We start from the raw sequence: 22,736 nt of genomic DNA on the forward strand, positions 1-22,736 counted from the left end.
CACCATATATATATATATATATATATATATATATATATATATATATATATATAATATATATATATATATATATATATGGTACAATAAAAAGTCACAAAATAAATTTTCCGTCTGACTCCTGGTTGCATATTCGAGAACTTTTTTATATTAACTTTTTAATAACTGTTCACTCTCCTATTGAAATTGCTATTCACACTGTCTACGGGTTTTTATTCAATTCTTTGCAAGTGTTGTCATTACTCACTAGACTATTCATTTTTTCTACAATCTCAGCTCTATTGAAAATTACCATCGCATGCGATTTGTCTGCTTTCGTCATATGTTTATTTTAAGCTTTTGTTTAGCCCAATGATGGCAACCATAAATCTTTCATTGCTATTTGTTCTGTCTGACTTTTCATATCTCCATAAATCACTCTAATGGTGCTCACTTCTTCGCTTGTAAGACTATTATATTTTTCCAGTATAAGTTGCTATTTCTACCAATGAATTTTGTAGCCACTCCCCCTCTGTATAAGTTGCTATTTTTAACAATGAATTGTGTAGCCACTCACCCTCTGCATAAGTGTGTTTCACCAATGAATTTTGTAGCCACTCCCCCTCTGTATAAGTTGCTATTTCTACCAATGAATTTTGTAGCCACTCCCCCTCTGTATAAGTTGCTGTTTCTACCAATGAATTTTGTAGCCACTCCCCCTCTGTATAAGTTGCTATTTCTACCAATGAATTTTGTAGCCACACCCCCTCTGACATCTGTCTGGTGTGGATTCGTAGTCTCAAACTATTTGTGTGCTCGTCTATACGTACCGTCTCTATAGTATATATACATGTGATTTCTGACAATACGTATCAGTCCTTCGTCAGTGTCTTGGAAACAAAGCAGAAACCGGTTAGGACCTAACAAGGTGGTATGATGAAAAGAAACAGTCCGCTAAATTTTTCTTCTTTATCAGAAAAGTGCAAAATGAGCACACTGGTAACCAATTGCGGGTTTTTCTCAATTGTCATAAAAGGTCAATTTAACAACAAAGTTTATACTAACGATGATACAAAGGTCACTGGAACATGACCATGATATATATATATTATATATATATATATATATATATATATATATATATATGTGTGTGTGTGGTGTGGTGTGTGTGTGTGCGTGCTTGCGTGCGTATGTGCGTGTGTGCGTGTGTATAACAATCACGAAAGTTTGGAACGTGATGAATGCATAAATAAAGGTAGAAGCCACGAAGGAAAGTGAAACAATGGAGTAGCTGCAAGATCTTTCGGCTCAACGTCCTTTACTTAGCAGAATGACATACATTAGAAACTGAGTGGACAAGGAAGGGTCGTATAGTGACAGATATGGATTATAAGGAAAATAAGTACCTAGAATCCAACACACCTGGAGAATGAGTAACCTCCAAAAACAAAACAGGGGTACAATTTAAGAGGTTTACAAAAAGATTAAATCCAACTTCTCAGACACAGGGACAAGACAATTAAAGGATTATACAGGTTGGCAACTGACCACACTTAAACTTTTGGTAAAAAAAAACTTTTTTTTCGCAAGATAAACTTATTCACAAAACATATATCAAACATATGTTATACAAATAAAATATCCGTAAGGCAACTAATTTTGCATTTAAGCCTGTGATTGTATCTTTGAGGTCTCTTTCTTCAACATGCTATATATACGAGGATCTGAATGAAACAAGCCACAACTGACATTGAAATTACCATGGGAAGTAAGTTGTATAATGGCAGGTTCTAAAAGATTTTGTGATGAGACATCTTTTGATCTTGCAATTACTGAACTGCCAATCCAATTTATCTGGTGGTTGTTTTCACTTAAATGAATGAATATTGCATTGGATGTTTACCCAGTTTTGACAGAATATTTATGGTGTTTGAGTCTTACTTCTAAGCCCTTGCTAGATTGACCGGCATAAAAAGAGGGACAGTCCATACATGGAATTTTATATATTATTTATTAAGCTTTCCCTCCTGGGGTAATTTTTTATTTATATATCATATATATATATATATATATATATTTATATAATATATATATATATATATATGTGTGTGTGTTGTGGGTGTGTGTGTGTATGTGTGAGGATAAATTTAGTTCTTGTTTCATTAGCTGTGTAAAATGTCTTCAACTAACCAGTTGTGAATTGTTCTACATGTGTAACTTCTCAACCTCTCACAAGAACTTTGGTACTATGCACGACAGTTGGCATGCCCATTGCTTCCAAACCGAAATTTCCGTTTAAGATCTTTCCAAGTTGTAAACGAATATTGAATCACCGAAACTGGGAGCTTTCATGCGTAGAACTGGCTCTCCCAAAATCACAGTTTCCCAATCATTTGACCTAAGGTTGTTGTCAATAACTATTGCCGTTTTGTAGACCATCTTCGTAAAATGGGAACCGTGACATATGACTTTTACATTTTCTGGTGAGAAAGCTTCACACGACGAAAGACTAGATCAACATTCTTTGATTTCTTCTCATGTTAAAGGTGATTTTAAGAGGTAAGATATAGCATATTGTAATCAATAATTTCTAAAGTTAAAAATATTTTCAAAATTTTCACATGGTTATATATATATATATATATATATATATATATATATATAATATCTATATATATATATAATATATATAATTATATATATATATATTATATATATATATATATAGTATATATTATATATAAAACTATGTGTGTGTGTGATTTGAACCGTAAAAGCGAGATAAATGACAGAAACAGGACTGCTAGGGAAAGGGCGGTACAAAGAATAATGGCGATGTGAATGCGACACTTATGTATAGCATATAGGGCAGATATTTATTATCCACAATTTATACGTGTGCATGAAGTTCTCGAGATGATTCATTGCTGCTCTATGAAAAGTTTGCAGTCTCAGTTCGGGTAATCGAAAAGTGGATGTGTCGAACAGTTTCATACGTTGACGTTACATTCTTCGAAATGGAAACAATTATCAGGACGCAGGGGTCGTTCCACGCTGCTCGAAACATGGCTGTTGGGCATGACCGGATGGCGGAAACAGTGTGACCAGGGCATGGTGGTCAGGTGTTGCTTGACGTGTTAGTCACTTGGATGACAGGTTATGGTTGACGCGATGGAATCTTCCTTAACCGAATTCGTTGCGTGTCAATGACGTCATACCCTCTTATCAGAGAGTTCATGCGTTTGTCTATGGCATCTGACCTGGCTTGAGGTGTGTTTATAGAATTGTAGTTCACGATCATTTTAGAACTTGGTCCTCTTGGAGTTGTGGGTGAAAGTCCAAGAAACTGTGAGGATGGCCATACACAGTGTCCGTGCTACCATTTGGTAGTCACTTTGAGATGCGCCAATGCAGTGAGTGAACTTATTCTTTACTGTGGGTATTTTATCATGCATTTTGCTCTCTATTTGACATCTCATATGTTGAATTCTAATGGGGCCATGTCTTCTTGACAGGAGCTTCCTTTTGATTAGGCCCCATGGAAATATTTGATTACTGGAGGAAAAATACGGAGCGACTATATTTACTTTGTGGCCTTTTATCTTTAGAATGAACATGTTAGTGCTCGAATGGAGGTGTTTCATTTTCTGTATGAGTGTGGTTTTACAGATTCTAGATTTGGCTCAGTTCCCCATGTGTTGCTGGAGAACAATCCGTTCTCTCTGTAAGGTATCTCAATTTGTCATAGATCTAGTTAATCCAGATTTCCTTGATTGACAGAGCTTTGCTTGTGTGTGTGTGTGTGTGTTTTCCCAGAATGAAATTTATTTTTGTAGCTCTGAGTTTGAATCAGTTGCCTACGTTAACTTGGAGTTCTTTCTGAGTGTATTAATTATATTCTTTCCGGATGGCCCACGCTACCATTGTGACAGGTGAGTAATAGCCCCATGGCGGGTGTCGGTGTAGTTAGGGGGTGTTAACACATGCACAGCGAGAAAACTATTTGATATAAAACTGATAGAGATGCAAAGTATTTAAGAATGAAGGTGTCTAATAGAACATGAAGACGAGAGGGTGGCTGGTTTGTGTAAGTGTGGTTCTAAGACAAACTTGTGTTGTACATTCATAGCTGTTAAATTTTCACGGATCGACTGAAAAACCGCATTTGATGTAGATGCAAAGCTGAGCCAGGAAACTGGTTGGAGTAGCCAAGGTTTGCAAATGATACAGTACTGATACTGAAGCGAAAACAAAGAGAGATTGCTCTGTCTAGAGCGAATGTAACCACATGAGCGTTATGGCAAATGAAAGCAATGAAACAGGCGACAGATATTTGGGAGGCGGGAAACGGCTCAGTAAATTGGATAAAACAAGAAATGTAGCAATGCGTATGCTAAACGTCTGTATCGGAAGAGAGCACCTATGGCCACCAAAATGGAAGTATAGCCTACGAAGGGACTGTTGAACCCACTATCCTTCCTTGAAATGAAGTGTCGTTGTTGAATATGAATGAAAGATATTGCAAAGGCGAGACGTGTGAAGATACACCTGAATTGCGCAAACCGAGAGCGCCGTTCTGAGATCTTTTGGGTTTTGATGTGGTCAAGCAATGTAAAGGGACTGAACGCCGAACTGAAAAATGGAATGGAAGAATATATGAATGAAAGGACTTTAAAGTCTAGGCAAAAAGAGACTGCTTGCAAAGTAAAGAGTTAAGTAAATCTTAGTTTAACCAGATCACTGAGCTGATTAACAGCTCTCCTAGGAGTGGCCCCAAGTATTAGATATTTCTGCGTGGCTAAGAACCAATTGGTTACCTAGCAACGGGACCTACAGCTTATTGTTGGGTCCGAACCACATCGAGAAATGAATTTCTATCACCAGAAATAAATTCCTCTGATTCCTTGTTGGCAGAGCGGGGAATTGAACCCGGACCCTGAGATCGGTTGTCAATCTTGCAACCTACTCGTCCAACGAGGAACTTTTGCAAAGTAAAGGTGAATAGCGATTGCGTATTGGGGAACTGACTAAGATGTTGAGTCTTCTATGTAAAATGATTAAAGTGAATATGGAGAAGTGTTATGCACAATGATTCATTCTCGACTGGGGAATAATTAAGATATGAAAGTGAAAGTGACCTTTGTTTTCTTATATCTTTGAAACTACTTTCTGTTAGAGGAAACAGCTTTTCGTTATTAAATACACACTTTATATATATATATATATATATATATAGTATATATACTATATATATATATATATATATATATATATATATATATATAACTAAAGTCTGTGTACGAATACGAGACAGGAGTAGCTTCAAAGGAAAAATACAAATAAAGCTACTGCCACTTTCAATATTTCAGTTGCTCGGGATAAGGTTTCATATATATAAATATACACACACACACACACACACACACACATATATATATATATATATCTTATATGTATATATATGTCTAGTATATGTATATATATATTAATATATATAATTATTATATATATATGTATATATGTATAAAGTATTGTATGTATAAAGTATTAATTGCATATAAGGTGTATTGTCTATGCATATAGTTGCATATAACAATGCAGAAAAGGGCCCATTGTATACTGACTTTAACAGATGAAGGTGCTATTAGACTTGGGGAAAATGCTAATAAAACAATGCAAGACTGGAGAATTCATTCGTATGTTCAAGAAGCAACAGCTAATATTTATCAAGAGGGGAAGAGATTTCCCATTCCTCTTCAGAATATTGCATTTTGAACAATAAGCAGTAGCGGCAACGTATCAGGGTTGGGTAAATATCAATATTTCCAGTGTCAATGCTGATGACGGTTGAGGCTCCTCACTGGATGCTTCGGAGGAGGATGAGCATCAGGGAGTTGCATAGGAGCCATTTCTCTCTCACTCTCCTCCTTCCTGGTCACACTGACGCTGACTGTGACGATCATAGATCTCATTTCACACATCTCGAGAAAAGTATCAGTCTATATCGATATTTTTGGTGCACGTCTTAGTTTTTATTAGTAACTTAAGTTTAAAAATAATTTTAAATCCTTATGAATCCAAAATTTCGAAGATCAAGCATTTGTTCGATGTGTGTGTGAGAAAAAGAAGTTATGTGACTAATGGTCAAGTAAGAAATGTCTACAATTCCGATATATCGAGAATATGTTTCAATTTTCTGGAGGAAGACACTGACTGGATCTACATTTTTATTACAGAATGGTGACCAATTTCATCGTTGACGCATTGTTGTATGTGTAGAGCCCATTCTTTCATTCCAAGTTGTCTGTTGTTTGGTAATATTTTGACTTGCAAGAATCCTAAGGATTCATATTCATTCCCTCTGAGTGACGTCATGAGAGCAACAGCCAAAAACTAAAGACGAGAGACCTAATAAATAACAATTGCTGTAAGGAAATGACATCATTTGAAGAAGCAATTATGTTAACCAGTTCCATGAGCCGAGAATGCAACCAAGAGATTGGTATTGAAGGTGCAAGAGTTGGGGGACTGAGGAAGGCCCTTCGCAAAAGCCACCTGATCGAGAAACTGGAGTAACCACCTGCTGGTGAGGCTGGGAAAACAGAATCAGAGCAAGAGAAACTTGCTCTCCAAGAGACAGAGAAGTCATCAAACTTTGCTCATGTTACCCTGACATTTAGAAGTCAGTAAGACTTATATTTGGCTCCTGACCACTTTAGTGAGCTCAGTCACGTGACATTCCCTGTCCTTCAAGTGATCTATTTAACATTGTTAGTTTTTGCTATGAAAGACCGCCATTTTAAAACTAGGCGAAGTCAATATTATGTGCATCTGTATGTTTAGGGAGGCCATGAAAAGTTCCATAACTGTGGGCTTTCTCAGGTCTAAGTGTTTAGATCATAGTTCATAGTCCTTGTAGAGCGTTCCTCAGCACCCTTCGTATGAAGCAGGCATTTAAGCAGTAAAAGTTTAGTCTACAGCAGATATTCTCCTGAATCCTAAAAGAACTCTTGAGAATTTTCCACAACACTTATAAGGATGTTTTAGTCTTAGTTTTATCATCGGAAGGTTTACGCTTAAGTTCAGTATTTGGATTTTCGTACTGCTTAAAAACAGCATGGGAGTGTTGGATTCGGTGAGTAGTGAATTACTGCTATGAGATTTTACAATGAGACATTTATACATGTTTCTAGACAGAAATGTCCGGCTAAAAAACCGAAATGAGCATATGTTATCAGGAATTTATGTAAAAAAAACAGTCTGTAGAATGCCCCCAACGTAACTATGGAACATTTTAGTTCCGAAGAATAAATTTAAAGATTAAAGAACAAAATAAAGAAGTTACTTTATAAACTTTGAATTTCAGAATTCGGTCTTTTTGATACTGAATTTATGGTAAACTAAGTGAATTATGTAATGGCAAAAGTTAAAACAAGTTTGCCAGTCAACATGTTAAAAGGGCAAGGGCTAAAAAGGGCCAAAAGGACTTGACTGGACCATGGAGAAAAAACCTGGTTATGCCGCTGGCTCAACAAAATGTTGCCCAAAATCAGGTAGCACAGTATTTTACTTGTCGTTGATAAATGTGAAACAGGTGGTGATGGAATAATATGTCTGAATGAAACTTCATCAAATTCTAATCTTAGGTATAGGAAACATTTGAGAATTTGGCAAGAATTGTTCGAAAAGATATTTAAAAAGAGAACTACTCTGCCAATCTGCTGTGAGCTAATGCTGTAAAACTGCCAAAATACATCAAGTAATGTTGTAGGTAAATGGCAGGCAAGAAGTAATGCTAAGAAAGATATTTTTCGAATAGGAAAAGCAAACTCCCTTTCCCAGCCGCCTATCAGTCAGTGCCTTGAGGAAGCATGCACTATTTCAGTGGAATGTTTATCGTCAGGTTGCTTTTGAAAGCACTAAAGCAATTTGGATCAGCATTCCTGTTCTCACTACAGCAAATTTTGAGAAGCACTTTAAGTGGAAACTGGATAACAGTTACTTATGTGGTGGTGACAACTGTTTTACTTCAAGGATACTGAAGCTATTGAAAAAGAACGTTCTGCATCTTTCTAATTGATTGATCATTATTTTATATATTCGTTTATGCACATAGATATTTTTGGAGCACTTGACACTTGTTCTTTTCATAAGTGATGCGTTGCATGTATGAGTATGACAGATATCGCACGTATGTTTAAGAATTTTGGGATGCTGTTCCCTCAGAGCCTATAATACCTCATCGTTGGGCAATATCTGCCACATTACATACTTGAAGAACTTGCATTTCCAAACTATAGGCCTCTAGCAACTATGTTTGAATCGTGGCTCCACAGGCACATGTAGCTTTTTCTCATACGTGCAGTTGGGCGAAAATGTTGGCTGAACTCTAATTGAAATCTCCACCAGTTTTCAGGGGACTCAATAAAATGTTTACGTTTTCTGATTATTCGCCAACGAGTGCCGCCCTAAAGGCGATAACTCACGAACTTTTCAAGTTAAACCATCCAGGGGTTAACTAGGTATCTCGGAAATCCGCTACATAAACGTTATCGTTAATTGTATTTCAAAGAGTCTTGCAACATCAAACTGCTAATGGTATGACAAACGGTACAATGCGAAATGATTCTTTATAGCAGAGGTGAGAAGTCACTTCAACTAAGCCTACTTTGGGTTTCAGAGACAGTGCAAGCATTTTCGTTTTTTGTTTTTTGGCATTCTTTGTAAACGAACACTCGTATCAGAACGAGATTTTGCTATAGTGTTTATTTCACCCAGTGCCGTAAATTCATAAAGGGATCGTGAATCACTAGTCGTAAAGAATAACGACACTTGTCCTTGTACCAAGAGACAAAAACTCCATTATCCAGAAATGGATACGAACACAGCAGTAAAAAGCTCCACCTACCCTCTCCCCCCATCCCCACCGCCACCCCCCGTCCTTCCTTCCTTCACCTGCCCTTCTCTCTCTCTGGAAGTTGCTTCAGTTTACACTTACTTTCTATGATTTTTTCTATATCTATCTATCTAAGACATAGTTTACAATCGGTGGATATATCTAAAACGATTCACTCGGTTGTTACCTGCCTATTGACTATATATTTATACACTTGATCCACTCCTCTCATCTCTCTCGTCTCTCTCTCTCTCTCGTGGGGGGGGGGGGGGCTTCCCATCTCTCTCTCTCTCTCTCTCTCTCTGTGGTAGTGGTGCCTACTGTAAATGGTTATAAGAGTGAGAGATATCTGAATGTATGGTGGAGCAGTAAAGCGATAGACACTATGATTTATGGTAAAGCGACTGTTATACGTGTGGTTGGTTACCTTCTTCGTAATCCTCATGTGGACTCAGGGTATCAGCAATATACCTAGTACTTGTATTACGAAGGTGAAGAAGATATGGCCACCACGGAACTTAACTGTCGGCACGGTTGCAGAAATTCGTTTGTCACGCAACTTTTCAACTTTTTAGCCATGAAAAAGTCGCCAATTGCCTTCAGATTGGTTTGAATAGGTAACTGGTTATAGTTACTTTGTGTTACAAATAATAATTGAGCCTTTCGACCGGACATTCATTAGAGTTAAACCCTTGATTATGGTGATGCACACATAACAGTCGCTTTACCATAAATCATAGTGTCTATCGTTTTAGTGCTCTGCCATACATTCACATATCTCTCTCTAATAACCATTTACAGTAGGCACCACTACCACAGAGAGAGAGAGAGAGAGAGAGAGAGAGAGAGAGAGAGAGAGAGAGAGAGAGAGAGAGAGAGAGATAGATGAGCGGATCAGTGCATAAATAAATCAGTCCACCGACATCTAACAACCAACTGGATCTTAGATATATACAACAATGTATATTATTTGATAAATAGATAGATAGAAAAATCATACAAAATAAGTTTAAGCTGAAGCAACTTTCAGAGAGAGGGAGAAGGGAAGGTGAGGGAAGGAAGAAGGACGGGGGTGGCGGAGGAGGTGGGGGGAGAGGGTAGGCGGAGCTCTTTACTGTTGTGTTCGTATCCATTTCTGGCTAATGGAGTTTTTGCCGCTGGGTACAGGGACAAGTGTCTTTATTCTTTGCAATTAGTGATTCACGATACCTTTATAAATCACGGCACTGGGTGTAATACACTAAAGCAAAATCTCGTTCTGATACGAGTGTTCGTTACAGAGTTATTTCCGAAAAACGTGCTTGCACTGCCTCAGAAACCCATAGTAGTATTCCAGAAAACTGTAAAGCTGAAATCATCAATATTGAGAAAATTATAATGCAATAATTAAAACATCATTTAAATGGGAATTAATGACATTTTAAAAATAAATGTTATATGGGATTAAACTGAAAGATGTAAGGTTTTATCGCTGAAAGAACTTTTTTTTTATCTTCAATACTTTTGGAGATATTAGCATTTGAAGAGCGTAAGGGCCGGGTCGGGCAGCCGAAAATGAGCCAGTTCCCAGCAACGACTTCGCTTCGCTCGTAATGAATCGTAGATTGACAACCCTTTGGATTACAATATCAGTTTAATGTTAAAGGCGAATAACAAATTCAAAACTTCATTTTATGAATTATAATGCTAAAGTTGAGGGGAAGGAAGGTAATGGCTGGAGGAAGGGACAGTCAAGAAATTTTTGGACAAGGAAGGTTTCGTTCAAAAGTTGCAGGGCTGTCAAGGGTTTTCTGCGCTGGGGAACCGAGAGAGACGGCGAGTTTTTTATTTGATCATTTCTAGCACTTGCCCGCATGAAAATTGGAGAGAGGAGGCAGGGCGTCGGTAAGGACTGGGAATACTCAGTCACGTCTGTTACTAATTATATAACAGTCGAGCAAAGTTGCGATTTACACGTCAACTTAGAAGACTAATAGAGCGATAGGCAACAGTGAATGTTAATACTATTCTTTTTTGGTTGGGAAAACTCTCTATCACGAGAGTATATATATATATATATATATATATATATATATATATATATATATATATTATATATATATATATATTGTGTTCTAAGGGGTCCACAATAATAATAAATGTTAAGAGTTCGTGCATAATTTAAAAAGACTTTATGAAGCTTTCGAACCCTTTTCTGGCTTCATCTTCAGTCCATATGAATGATTAAACACCATGTAGTACAGACGTGAACTTGAACACAATATAACGAGTCGGTGAAGATTGTCGACACCGGTAGTTAGCTCGTTTATGGACCAGGTGACGACGAAAGAGGGCAGTTAATTCCAGCTAGGTTATTTCCTCTCCCATATTAATATTCCTGGCTGCAATTCTGTTCAATCTCCGCAATGGTTGGCGCAACGTTGCAGGAGGTCCTTCATCCGGAGGGGGGGCCCAGGTAGATTGGGCCACCGGGTAAACCACCAGACTCCCCTGGGGCAGCGGTTACCTGGGCAGGGAGAGGCAAGGCAGAAGCAGCATTAGGTTAGGAGAGGGAAAAACCAAGCCTTATGACTTGCACCCACCATTTTTATAGCCCGTTGCTTCAAGTATGCAACCCCTTCTTTTTTTTTCTCTTGTAAATGACAGTCCAGTAGGTAAGTAACCTAACCGTGTTTACCCACAGCCTACCTTGGTTTTAATCCCATTAATGTAGTCAAATAAGGCCATTATAGCTATATTGAAGATAAAGGTAACGGTAGTGAAAGTGTTATTATACTTAAGGAATCCATTTATACTGTACTGTGGTCTTGTTATATCATCATCGTAATATGTGTAAAAAAGGAAAAAAGATTGTCCCGCCATTTATAATGTTAACGTTCTTAGAATAAGCTGATTGAGCCTACTGGAGAAAAAATTAGTAGAATATTTTTTTGTTGCTAAAAGAAACGAATGCATTAATGAACTTATTATTTTTTTTAGTACATATATGTAAAACAGGTATGCAAAGGTAAACTAACATACTATGTTAAAGTAAAATCTTTTGAAATCGTGAAACAGGGGTTTCCTGTCCATTTGATTACATCATACTTGATTTTGTTTATGTTAGTTCTTATCTAATTGGTTGTTAATTAAAAGCAATGGTTATGAACTGTTACTTATGCCATAAATTTGGTAAACTTATTTAAGAGACTCGTCTATTTCAATCTTCCGAAAATGAAGTTCTTTTCATTTGTAATTCTCGAGATGTATACTGGTAGTGCAAAAGCCCCTGGGTAAGGTTAGGTTAGGTTAGTTCAAAAAAGTATCCTTCAGGTAATTTGGGTGTGCGATATATAATGAGATTAAATCTAAGAAGATTCAATAGTTAGTTTTTTAAGATATGACATCAAGCTTCCTTAAGGATGGTTCGGTACTCATTTTTCGGGAATATGCGTTCCTACGCATATATTATAAATAAAATAGTGAAGGAGTGTGTATATTACTGCATTAGGCTTCGATGTAAATATATCTATATATATATATATATATACATAAACATACCTTAGTTCTCTCTCTTCTCTCTCTCTCTCGCTCTCTCATCCCCCCTCCTCCTTCTCTCTCTACTCTCGTCTCTCTCTCTCTCTCTCTATATCCTATATATATATATATATATATAATTAGTCTATTAATATATATATAAATAGTTCAAACTTTGGAGGAAACAAAAGGCAGAGACAGGATATGGGTAGATGGGTGTCATCAAGCATAGTGATGGAAATATATTGTATTGGGAGGAAGACATTAAGAAGAGATGGCAAGAGTATTTTGAACATCTGTTAAATACTGAAAATGAGAGAGAAAGAGAGATGGGGGGGAAGAAGCACAGAGGGTGGAGGGACCAGTGAGGGAGATATATATATATTATATATATATATATATATATATATATATATATATATATATATATATATATATATATTAATCTTATATATAATATATATATACACACATATATAAACATACCTTAATTGTAGCTCTCTCTCTCTCTCTCTCTCTCTCTCTCTCTCTCTATATATATATATATATATATATATATATATATATATATATATATAGAGAGAGAGAGAGAGAGAGAGAGAGAGAGAGAGAGAGAGCTACAATTAAGGTATGTTTATATATGTGTGTATATATATATATATATATATATATATATACATAGAATTTGGACAGGGTAATAGAGTGGAAAATATCTGGGTAGACATGAGAGAAATATGTGTGGAGGAAGCAGAGGAACTGGTGGGAAGAACCATCTGATATGGAGTGTCAAAAGTTGTGGTGGAATGGAGAGGTGCAAGAATCAATTAAAAGACAATCAAAAGCATTTAAGGACTGGAAAGTAAGGCATGCACAGGTTGCAGAAGAAAGGTACACAGAAGAGGAAAGAGAGGCAAGGGGGAGGGTAGGTATGGCTATAGGAAGAGCGGCCAAGCAGTTGAATGAAAGACTAGAAACAAGAGAGGAGAAAAGGATATCTATAAGAGTTCAAACTTGAGGAAAAGGCAGAGACAGGATATGGGTAGAATGGGTGTCATCAAGCATAGTGATGGAAATATATTGTATTGGGAGGAAGACATTAAGAAGAGATGGCAAGAGTATTTTGAACATCTGTTAAATACTGAAAATGAGAGAGAAGAGATGGGGGAAGCACAGAGGGTGGAGGGACCAGTGAGGGAGATACAGGATACAGAAGTGAAGAGAGCATTAAGGAAAATGAAGAATGGTAAATCACCAGGTCCATCGGAATTCCAAATTGAAATGCTCAAATTACTAGGTACAGAGGCGGAGAAATGGATGCTGGATTTATTAAAAGCTATATGTGAAGAGGGATTGGGATTAGAGTCTAATGGTATATATATATATATATATATATATATATATATATATATATATATATATATATATATATATATACTATATACACACACAAACAGAAGGGAGATGTCATGGATTGTGGTAACTGCAAGGGAATTAAACTAACAGGGTATGGAGTGAAAGTTTTAGAAAGAGTACTGGATGAGAGGTTAAGAGAGATTGTAAAGATCAGGAAACAGCAGTATGGATTCATGAGATGAGAGGGACGGTGGATGCTCCCTTCATAGTAAGACAGCTTCAGGAAAAGAGGCTAGAGGGAGCCTAGAGAAAGCATACGATAGACTCCCAAGAGAAGTAATGTTTTGGTGTTTATGGAAAAGGAAAGTCCTGGAAAAGTTGGTTAGGCTGGTCGAGATGATATGTAAAAGAACGCGCACAAAAGTGATAACAGCAATTGGGAAAACAGAAAACTTTGAAGTTAGTGTTGGATTATGCCAGGGGTCAGCATTAAGTTCATTTTTCTTTGTTCTGGTCATGGATATGTCGAGTGAAGTGATCAGGGATGAAGAGCTGTGGAAATGGTTGTACGCCGATGATCTTTAGAGAGGGTTATCTTTAAGGTGAATGTAAATAAAACAGAAGTTTTGCTGAGCAGTAGGGAAGGTAGAGACAGAATACTAATACAAGAAAGAAGAGGCTCGATTATAAAACAGACAGAATAGTTTAAATACTTAGGATCTACTTTCAGCCTAGAGGGAGGATGTGAGGCTGAAGTTGACAGTAGGATAAAAGCTGCATGGTGGAAGTGGAGAGAGGTAGCTGGAGGGGTATGTGATAAGAAAATGCCAATCAAGCTAAAAGTCAAGGTGTATAACACAGTGATAAGACCAGTGGTAATGTATGGAGTAGAAACATGGGCTCTGAGAAGAAAAGAGGAAGAGAACAGAGACGAGAATGCTGAGGTGGATAATGGGAATATCGCTGCTTGAAAGATTGGAAAATGATGAAATAAGAAAAAGGACAGGCTTAGTAAAGATTACAGAGGTGGTAAGAGAGACATGATTGAGATGGTAGGGGCATGTGTTGAGGATGGATGATGAGGAGGGAGTGAAGAGGGCTTAGGAGGAACCTGTTTGAGGAAGAAGATCAAGAGGAAGACAGAGAATTAGATGGCAACATAAAGTGAAGGAAGATATGGAAAGAAGAGGTTTGGCGGAAGATGATACCTTTGATAAAAGGCAGTGGAGGAGAAGGAGCATCAGGCAACCGACCCCTTGATGTAGGGATAACGGTGGGAAAAAAGTAGATATACATACATACATATATATGTATATATATATATATATATATATATATATATATATATATATATATCGAGCTACAAATGTTCTTTAATATCTAATTCGCTCTACCCCGGAATTAATATATTTTCATGTATGTTTAACCAAGGGGGAATTCATTAAGCGATAATAGAATTGCCGGCCGACAGGCGCGAACCATCGACCCTCTCAATTCCTAGGACTGGTAATGTGATATGACATATATCTATCTATATATATATATATATATATATATATATATATATATATATATATATATATATAAAGGTTTTTGCCACGAAGGAAATAAAATGAAAAGCGAGATAGCCAAGCAACTTTTGGTCTAGTTCGACCCTTTACTCAGGCACAACTGATCTTACAAAGGAAAACACATAGTCAAGGTAGGCTGAATATCCAAACTGACACTACAAGATTAGCAATAAGGTCGATTTCACTCTACAGAAACGAGGAAACGCCTGAGGGCAGCCACACCTTGGAGGATACACACGCGGTCAACAGATGATTCATCCAGAAAACAATATATTTTGAAAAAAAGGAGGCATATACAACTTATTATCATGAAAGTTACAAAAATATTCCCAAAAAAATTATTAATGAAAAGATGAGAAAAAAAATATATAAATATATCGAGCAAGAGATAGAGGGAGAGTGAATATCGACCCAAGAGAGAGAGAGAGAGAGAGAGGAGACGAGAGATGAGAGAGTGAGGAGAGAGAGAGAGATGAAGAAAAATGAACTATATACATGTGGGACTAATTTATTAGTAGTTCATTTATTTTAAGGTCCTTCATAAACATTTTACAAATATACGGGTCCAAATAGTACATTCCCGGACTAAGATTTAGGTTGTTTTTATTAGTGATTATGATTGCTGATTCCAGTAAATTTCTTGAAACATAATCATTAGATCTAGCAATTACAGAGGTATCACCCCAATTAATACAATGAGATTTTTCACTCAGATGGATAAACAGTGCATTTGAAGTCTGGGCTGTTCTAACTGAATACATATGCTGCTTAATACGTACACATAAATTTTTACTTGACTGACCAACGTAAAACGATGGGCAATCCTTACAAGGAATTTTGTAAATGATGTTGTTATTTGTTACGGGACTATTCTTAATTAGCATATCTTTAATGGTATTGTTATAAGAGAACACTACATTAACATTGTTTATCCATCTGAGTGAAAAATCTCATTGTATTAATTGGGGTGATACCTCTGCAATTGCGAGATCTAATGATTATGTTTCAAGAAATTTACTGGAATCAGCAATTATACAAATCACTAATAAAAACAACCTAAATCTTAGTCCGGGAATGTACCATTTGGACCCCCGTATATTGTAAGATGTTTATGAAGGACCTTAAAATAAATGAACTACTAATAAATTAGTCCCACACATGTAATAATAGTTATTACCCACCTCTCTCTCTCTCCTCTCTCTCTCTCTCCTCGTCTCTCTCCTCTCTCTCTCTCTGTCTCTCTCTTGCTCGATATTCCTCTCTCCCTCTCTCTCTTGCTCGATATATTTATATATATTTTTCTCGTCTTTTCATTAATAAATTTTTGGGAAAATCTTTGTAAATTTCATTATAATAAGTTGTATATGCCTCCGTTTTTTTCAAAATGTATTGTTTTCTGGATGAATCGTCTGTTGATCGCGTGTGTATCCTCCAAGGTGTGGCTGCCCTCAGGCGTTTCCTCGTTTCTGTAGAGTGAAATCGACCTTATAGCTAATCTTGTAGTGTCAGTTTGGATATTAAGCCTACCTTGACTATGTTTTTCCTTTGTAAGATCAGTTGTGCCTAAGTAAAGTGTCGAACCAGACCGAAAGTACTTGGCTATCTCGCTTTTGATTTTTTTTTCTTCGTGGCAAAAACCTTTATTTATACATAGCATCACGTTTTATATACTTCGTGATCAAGTTATTCATATATATATATATATATATATATAGTATATGTATATATATACTATATATATATATATATATATATATATATATATATATATATATATAAGGCAAAACCACAAAAGGAAAGTAAAGCAAAGAAGTAAAACGAAGCCTTTTGATGCAATGTCCTTTACTTAAGAAAAGAATATTGAGTCGAAAGGCCTCGCAGTTCTCCTTTGTTTCACTTTCCTGCATGGCTTTTGAATTTATTTATGCATTCATCATGTTCCAAATTTTCATGATTCAGTTACACACACACACACACACACACACACACACACACCACACACACATATATATATATATATATATATATATATATATATATATATATATATATTATATATATATCATAAAGAAGCAAAGGAGACGTCTTCTGGTAATTTAACAAAGGTTTATTAAGCGACGTTTCGGGGTCCATCGCCATCATCACAGCTGTAAAAAAATAAACACACATAAAACATAATAAAAAGACTCATCCTAATAGCACATACATTTATACTAAAACTCACAAAAAAAACCCACAGTGCGAAGAGAATTACCATTCCAAGTGATTCGTCTTCTTCCCTTCACTTGAAATGTTAATTCTCTTAGCAATGTGGGTTCTTTTTCGTTAATTTTATTATAAGTGTATGTTGGCTATTAGGATGAGTCTTTGTATTATGTTTTAAGTGTGTTTATTATTATTATTTTATTAATTATTATTATATTATAATATATATATATATATATATATATATTATATATTATATATATATATATATATATATATATATATATATATATATATATATTTCGTATCTCAGTACTGTACTACATATCCTTTAATGAGACATGAATTACTGTATCCTAAACATAAAAACACGTAACCAGAAAAACTCCAGGAAGTTCACGACGACATCGAATGAATGTGTGGTTATGTATCTAGTACTACGTGTTGCCATTTATATTTGCTTTGCTTGATTTACGGTACTACAGTATTTCATTACAGGTTTAGTAGGCTCTAAGTATGATTGTTGCGCATATCATGACAGTACACAAGATATTTCATCTCTGATCACTGCAAAAATTTGTACAAAAATATAATCACCATAGAATATTTAATTTTTAATCGTAATAAAATCTTTTGTCTCATATCTCCTTAAAGGTATTTCATCTCTAATCACAGTCAAAATATTTAATTTCTAATTACCATAAAATATTTAATCTCTAATCACCACAAACTATTACATCTCTAATCACCATAAAATATTTCATCTCTAATCACCATAAAACATTTCATCTCTAATCACAATAAAAATATTTAATCTCTAGTCACCATAAAAGGATTTAATTTCTAATCCCCATAAAAGCATTTCATCTCTAATCACCATAAATATATTTCATCTCTAACCAGCATAGAAATATTTCATCTCTAATCACCGTAACAATATTCCATCTAATCATCATAAATATGTTTCCTCTCTAATCACCGTAAAAATATTTAAAGACCAAATTTCATATAAAGGGTAGACAAAGCCAAGCAGACACTATTAAATGAACGCGTGCACACGTGTACGTGTATACCCTGTGAACATGATTTCATTTATCTTTTCGTCAAAAAAAGGTGAAATACAGTAAAAATGTAAACTAGAATACTGTATTATATAATCGTTTGAGTTTGGTTATTTCATCATCATTCCGGTACTGAGAAACCATCGCATTTGTTGTGCCAAAACCTCAGTTTAGTGCAAAAATTCAGTTTAGTTACGTACTGCTGACATCACAAACTATTTTACAGAGAGAGAGAGAGAGAGAGAGAGAGAGAGAGAGAGAGAGAGAGAGAGAGAGAGAGAGAGAGAGAGCGTTTTATTCTGACAATTACTTTCATGTCCAAAAAGTGTAATCAAAACTAACCCACACGTCAAGATTTTAACTCTTTTTCTTTTCATTGTGATTAATAAAATAAGGGCATGTTACCATAAAACAAATGTAATGATCACAAAATACCACTTGATCAGTTTTAAGCCTAAAAAAATAACTGGTATGTGAAATATTTTGCCCATAAAGGAATTCCATACGTGTATATACGATATGTGAGATATAGTATATATACTTTTCATGCATATGGGGGTATAATTCCCAAGCATTTATGTTACATTATGTATATAAGAGACTTAGATCTTCATCGAAAGAGTAATAGTCGAAATGTCTTCCCGCAGGTCAACTCTCATTGGCTCTCCTCAATTGGTGGCACCAGGCATTGCCAAAATGTCGAGCCCTACAGTTGGTGTCCTTGCAATGAACCACTTGGGCCCTCAGGGGGGTTCTGGGGGTCCAAAGGTCACGCTGGTGGTGGGAGGAAGGAGAGGCAGTGCAAGCAGTGGCATTCTGAACAATCGAAGAGGCAGCATCTGCAGCGACACACTCGTATCGGGCGCGGAGAATGGAGAGTTCTCCTCCGGCGGGCGACGAGGAAGTGACGAAGGGGAAAGAAGAGGCGGAGGAAATGTTCATTTTGCTGATGACAAGAACAGGTATCTTCCCTTTATACTTTTTATCTCTCTCTCTCTCTCTCTCTCTCTCTCTCTCTCTCTTCATGGAAGATTTTCAGCGATCTCCTGACATACTAGCAATTTCGGTAACCCTGTAATATAAGCGAATAGGCACCTTTGTCCAAACATGGGCACAAAATGCTGTTTCAGTCGCCTAGGACTATGGGAATCATACTCGACTGTTTCCAACTTGGAAATATATAAGACAACTTTTACGAAGAACACGAAATAAATGCAAATAGTTGAATATCTTGTAAACGCTTCTCCAGACTTTTTTCTACATATCTGGTCAGGAACTACACTATATCTGACCTAATAAAATCCCCAAAGCAGCTGAGATTTTAAAACATCAGTGAGCAATATATATAGGTCTTCATATCTATTTAAGACTGCGTCGTGTTCCCTAAACCCTCCAGTGCCGATAAGTTTCATATTTCCCTCATCTGCTCCTTTACAGGAGGCTCATCAGTTGCTCGTCAAACACCCGTACACGCACTCTGCTCACTAACCTGTACTGTGGATTATTTCATGAACATATGAGGCTTATCCCTTTCCTTTCCATATGCCTTTTAGTCTTTCTATCTACATATGCAGCTCTTTCCAGGTTTGCATCTACTTCTACCTCCATTCCTGTAGCATGACTGAACGATATTGAAATTCCCTGACCTATCTTTCACCTGAGGTCATCCTCTTTTGATCGCTTCTAGGTATCTCCAGATTTCCCAAATTGTCATCATTCCTTGAAAGTATTTGTGTGTGTGTGATTTGCATAAAACCTACGGGCGCTATTTCATCTAATTTCATCTCATCTCAAAGGAAACAAGGCGTGATTCGACCTCCAGCTTACTCGGTATGCGTACACGATTTTCCCCTCACCCATAAATTGTAAACATTATATTCCTAACGTTTAATGTAAATTAAAACGTACTAAAATCTATAGGTCAAATGGAGCCTTGTTTCACCAACGAAAAATAAAATAAATACACTATATTTTATAAGAAATAATTTTCTTACACTGTTTAACATGCACATTATTTATTTTGTGCATTTTCATTCTAATAAATAAATCCTAAATATCTTATCCTAAAATTCCTGTATCTTTAACTCAACACGTAACACTTTTTTCAGACCTTTTTAGGTTTCTTTCCTACCCCCCAACAACAACCACAACAACAGCAAAGTAGATTGTAGGCTTACTCACCGAGTAAACAGAAATATAATGACGTCTCCCACAAGGACAAGAAAAGGAAAAAGCCAATTTCCGAGTACTATCACGTCATTTTCATACATTTTCAAGGTGCACATTAACACAGGGAGCTGCAGTACGGGAGAGGCCAAATACCTTATTAACATCGAAACCCAAGAACAACAACCTTGCACATCGATTATTGCAAATAAACAAGTGAGCAAGAAAGGAATTAACATGAAACACTAGTTCCTTTTTGAAATTAGGAAAGTTATTAGATATATTTAAAAATCAAAATGACGAGGATGCTCCAGAGAAAACAAACAACTTTATCGGCTTAGTGATTAAGAATATAATTACTTGATCATTTCTTTCATACATAAATCTATATATGCATATATGAGGTAATCACAGGTAGGCCCATTTCCAGTGCAGAAGCTACGGCAAATTGCCGGCGTACACGGCTGCCATTGGCACTGCTGTTCCCATTTGCGACTCTGCTGCAGTTGCTCGTGTCCTGCATAAAAAGTGGGCTACATGGCAGTAGGTGTATGGGAGCCTTCAGGCAGAATTACTTATGCCGTCTATGATACGTCGCGTCGTAACAATGTGACAGATCCCTGTCCAGCTTGCATAATAATACCCTGGGGGACACATTCAATTTTTAGGAACACCTGCCAATTCTCTTATGCCGTGTATTGAAGTGAGTTGGCCAGGGTGAACTATATGTTTGTCAAAACTGCCTATATCACGAATCCAGGGGTTGCACTGTAGGCATTACTAAAGGTTCTTTCCAGCATTCCTTCGGTCCCTAGCTGCAATCCTTTACTTCCTTTTGCAGTTCCTCCTTTCATATTATCTTTTTTCCATCTTGCTACCCACCCTCTGCTAACAACGGATTCATAATGCAAATGCGAGGTTTTCCACCTGTTAAGCCTTTCAAACCTACCTACCCTCAATTTCCTTTCCAACGCTGAATGACCTCGTAACTTCCAGTGCTTGGCCTTTGGCCTAACCTCGATATTCCATTCCATACAGGTTCAGGGGGAATCTCTCAGCAAATGTTTTTGTCAGGCTCTTCTTGTCGATGTTTCAGTTAGAGGCTACAGTTAGATTCAGTGATTACCCGGTTGGTATCTACGGTTTAGCTGGTGATCTGGAACTCCGAAATCTCTCACCTCTGATTGATTACACAATTCTTCTCTTATCGCACCTTGAGCAAAAGATATGATAATTAACAAGCTGCCATTCATACTATGACTGTACAAAAAAAATCAAAGACTCATCCTCTGTATGTATATATATATATATATATATATATATATATATATATATATATATATATATATATATATCAAATGCTTTGCTCGTCACTACAAGCCTTGAGCTCCAACTCCAAAAATATTTTGTAAGAAATCATGATGTCCGGTAGCAGGAAATGAACCCGCGATACCATAATCACGACGAGGTCACCTTGTCGACCTGACCATGAGAGGGATAAAAGTCTACTCTCTCTCGTACTTACATATACCTGTCGTTTTCAGATTTATATATTTATTAGAGCTGAAATAGACCCATCCTCGCCATCGTAATCAAGTGGGCAATCGTTTTTATTTATTGAAGTCAAGTGCATCTACTGTGATTTTTTAAGCATATATATATATATATATATATATATATATATATATATATATATATTTATTTCCATATATTTATAGTATATATACATACATACACACACGCACAAACACACACACACACACACACACACACACACACATATATATATATATATATATATATATATATATATATATATATATATATATATATTATTGTCATAAAGTGTTCCACATACCCGGCTATTACGCTTATCAATCACGGAATTCGAAACTTACCTCCCTCCATCCAGATACCTGAAGTCTCATAACAAAAATACGACTCGATACTCTAAAGGCAACAGTGATCCCTTAAAAGAGTTATCAGCAAGTT

General features: G+C 36.3%; 1 protein-coding gene across 1 annotated transcript in view; it reads left to right on the top strand.

Moving 5' to 3' along the window:
* LOC135217320 (mucin-5AC-like) overlaps window positions 1-22,736 on the top strand; it is a 452,543-nt gene that overhangs the window by 59,922 nt on the left and 369,885 nt on the right. The window contains 1 exon segment of the mRNA XM_064253110.1: window positions 19,226-19,540. Within this exon segment, the coding sequence (XP_064109180.1) occupies window positions 19,275-19,540 (266 nt within the window). The 5' untranslated portion in view covers window positions 19,226-19,274.

Source organism: Macrobrachium nipponense, chromosome 7 (assembly GCF_015104395.2).
Source record: "Macrobrachium nipponense isolate FS-2020 chromosome 7, ASM1510439v2, whole genome shotgun sequence".
In the NCBI taxonomy this organism is placed as follows: Eukaryota; Metazoa; Arthropoda; class Malacostraca; order Decapoda; family Palaemonidae; genus Macrobrachium; species Macrobrachium nipponense.